At 40.1% G+C, this 3,183-nt stretch overlaps 1 protein-coding gene across 1 annotated transcript in view; it reads right to left on the bottom strand.

Moving 5' to 3' along the window:
* The window catches only part of BOD1L1 (biorientation of chromosomes in cell division 1 like 1), a 45,897-nt gene that overhangs the window by 10,638 nt on the left and 32,076 nt on the right, over positions 1–3,183 (bottom strand). Inside the window, exons 20-22 of the mRNA XM_018573701.1 lie at positions 2,715–2,761; positions 2,258–2,330; positions 598–742 (exon numbers count right to left, since the gene is read on the bottom strand). Coding sequence (XP_018429203.1) covers positions 598–742; positions 2,258–2,330; positions 2,715–2,761 — 265 coding nt within the window. The remainder of the gene's footprint in view (positions 1–597; positions 743–2,257; positions 2,331–2,714; positions 2,762–3,183) is intronic.

Here is a 3,183-nt window from a genome sequence, read left to right as displayed (position 1 = left end):
CCCCCCCCCCCCCCTCCAGTTAATTCACACCTTCTAAGGGAAAGCATTGCAAGAGCCTTTGCAATGCACCCATGACGCTCTGATTGTGGGTGCAATGCTCAGGAGGCTTCAAAGCAAAAAAATAAAAATAAAGTAGTAAATGCACACTGATCATGAGATCAATGTTACTGCCTTTATTACTTTTCTGCAAGACCGACATAGCCTATACGCTTTACTGCCCCAATATAAAGACTGGGCAGAGAAGCAAGATCACTTGTTTAATAACACTAAGCGGTCACTGCTGTACACATCTGAAGGAAACAAGAAACCTGCACTTGCAGATCCATGTTACATATCGGCAACCCTACTGCGTCAATACTTCCGAGTCACTAAGGACAAGTATGCTGATAAAGACTTTGATTTTCCTGTACACTTTTTCCTGGTTAGTGCATTGAAGGGTCAGTATAACGAAGGATCGATTATTTTCAGAAGAAGGTCAACAATGGCTACTACTCTGAGGAAAGGTTTCCTTTAAGTGATGTGGAGTTAAAGGGCAAAACCATAAAACAAAATGCTCTAGTGGCCTGTAAGCTGCAAGCCATCATCCATGTTCTTTACCTTTGGGCTTCCAGGCGGGAGGCAGCCCTTGTTGTTGCTCCTCTAGGGCTATCTTCATCGCTCTCACTATCCTCCTGATCTTCCTCTTCTTCAGCCTCCTCAGTACTGTCTGTCCTCTTACGCTTTTTCTCTGACTCTGAGCCTTCTGCAATGACAGTCACACAGAAGTACATCAGACACATTACTCTGGGTGATAATCATTACGGTTTATCACCCAGAGTAACGTGTGACTGAATCGACTCTCAAATCAGGACAAGAGGCATACTCTAATCATTTTTATTCACCTGAACATACACCTGCAACATTCTCTAATTTGTGGAGAATCTTAAAATTCATAATGGTCTAGATTCCAGAGTGGTAGATTCTCCGCAGATCAGATCAAATCAAATAAGCAGAAGTTCGCAAATTGTCTCCCTTTTCGATCATCAATATTACAGTGTATTAATATGCATCACTAAGAAGAAAGCATATACACAAGAAAAAGTAGGGGATCTGCAGTTGTGGATGACTGCACCCCATTTTTCTTATATACTGCAACTTCCACTCAAACCTGAACTTCAGGCTAACAGCTACAAAAGCAAATACTTGGAAGCTGGCTTGCCTGCCAAAAGATCGCCATCTCTGTCCAGTCAGTTCTCAGATTTAGATATTGCCAGACAGCAACAACAGGCTAATGACTTGTGTTTCCCTACTGCAGTTATGCAATACGGATAGGTCACTTCCCCACCTTCAGCCTGAGATTGGAAAGTGATGGAGCTGCAGCATACTGTTTAGCTCAACCCCCTTGCACACAGCTACTGCCTGCACACATGCATGCAGCAGACCTGACACACAGTCCTGATCTTCTTTCTACCAGCCCATGTTCTAATATACACAGGACTACAAGAGATGGATACAAAATCGAAGTTTGGTATGTAGACTAGTTGCATTAATGGTTATTTTTTTACATACACAACACATAACTGCATTCATTGATGTTCTCACGCCTGGCCGGATTTCACTTTTTGGTGGTAATTTCAACAGTAGACTTTTCACATGCGTTTTTCTGTGGGGCAGACCTGAGTCTTTTTAAAAAGCGAACTTCCAATAGGAAGCAACAGGGCTGCATGTAAAGTGCACTACGAATGCATTTATGTGCATTTTGATGGCCATCCTCCTGAAAATCTCAAATAAAATGTCTGTTAAAAATGCACCAAAAGCAAACTGCAATGCATTACAAAATTCGACTTAAACCACTATATACAAATACAGATTTCTAAAAAATACATGCGTTTGTAGTTAAGCAATCTGCCAACCACGCTTACACTCATCCCCATGTTTTGAGTTACCAATAATAAAAGCTGGCAATGAAATTCACAGGCTAAGCCTTCTGATTGGAGTGGTTTTGATCAATTTCTAAGGCAATATCATTCATCCCTTGAAAACAGGGAAACAAATGAAGCCTCGGGAGGCAGATTGGCGTGGCTGAAAGAGGATGGAACGATTGACAAGTATCTGGCCAGTATCAGGGCTTATCGATGTTAGATTTTTGTCAGGCTTTATGATTGTATATCTTAAATCGCTTGTAAAGCTGCTGGAAGGGAGATGGAAGCGGGGATTGTAATCAGCAATAAAAGCAGCAGTGCAGAATGTTTGCTTTTAAATGTTTAGTAATTATTACCATTCTCAGAAGAACGTCTCTTTTTTCTTCCTCTCCGTGGTACGGCTTCAGGACTTCTTTCTGAATCTGTAACCTAGAAAATGTCAAGATGGTTTCAATGCATCTCTGGTCCGAAAATGTGGTCTTTAGAAAGATTTTTTTCAGTTTCTAAAAACTGGACCTTTGAATAAGTTTCCACTATGCAGGAATCTTTTGCGGTTAGGTATTCTACAGCTTAACCACCCTCACAGTAAAAGAGTATTCTTATATGATATAGTTAAATCTTATATCCTTCCTACAAGTATAGTGACCATAGCTGTGCTCCACACCACAGATGCAGTCCAAGTACAGCTAATGATTAAAAAGTATGGAAAGGTACTGAGCACCATGGAGAAGTAAATAAAGATGGTATCTTGTTTAAGGTCCATCCATCTACATGGTAGAACCCCCATTACATAAATCTGTATAAGAGACCTACCTCAGAATTTTTGGACTCTGCATCTTTCTTCTCTTTGTAAGAAGCACCTAAGAACAGAAAACATGTTAATTCACCAATGTAGAGTCTGGTAGAGATATTTTTGATACAGATTCTTACTCAAACACCATGTGTAGCGTATCTAAAAACTTGATACAAGAATTAAAAATTGCTGCCAACACATAGAACATTTAAATAAATCCATACTATGCTTAGAGTATACAGAGAAAGCTTAATATACCAAATGTTTCATCATCAGCAGTGCCTCTGTTTCTTGCAGTATTTTAAGAAGTAAATAAGCCATAAAACAAGCTCTAAAGCTGCAGCCACTATGAAGTAATCTATTCCCAAACAGCAAACATATTGGATGTTTGTACTCTAAAATCCTTCTCTTAAAGAGTCCAATGAGTAACACAGGGAGCCTTTAACCCTTTGAGTTATACTGCCACCTACAGAAGGATTGGACACTGGC

Source organism: Nanorana parkeri, unplaced genomic scaffold (genome assembly GCF_000935625.1).
Source record: "Nanorana parkeri isolate BGI_ZX_2015 unplaced genomic scaffold, ASM93562v1 scaffold2495, whole genome shotgun sequence".
Lineage (NCBI taxonomy): Eukaryota > Metazoa > Chordata > Amphibia > Anura > Dicroglossidae > Nanorana > Nanorana parkeri.
This window is presented reverse-complemented; position numbering and strand designations above follow the sequence as displayed.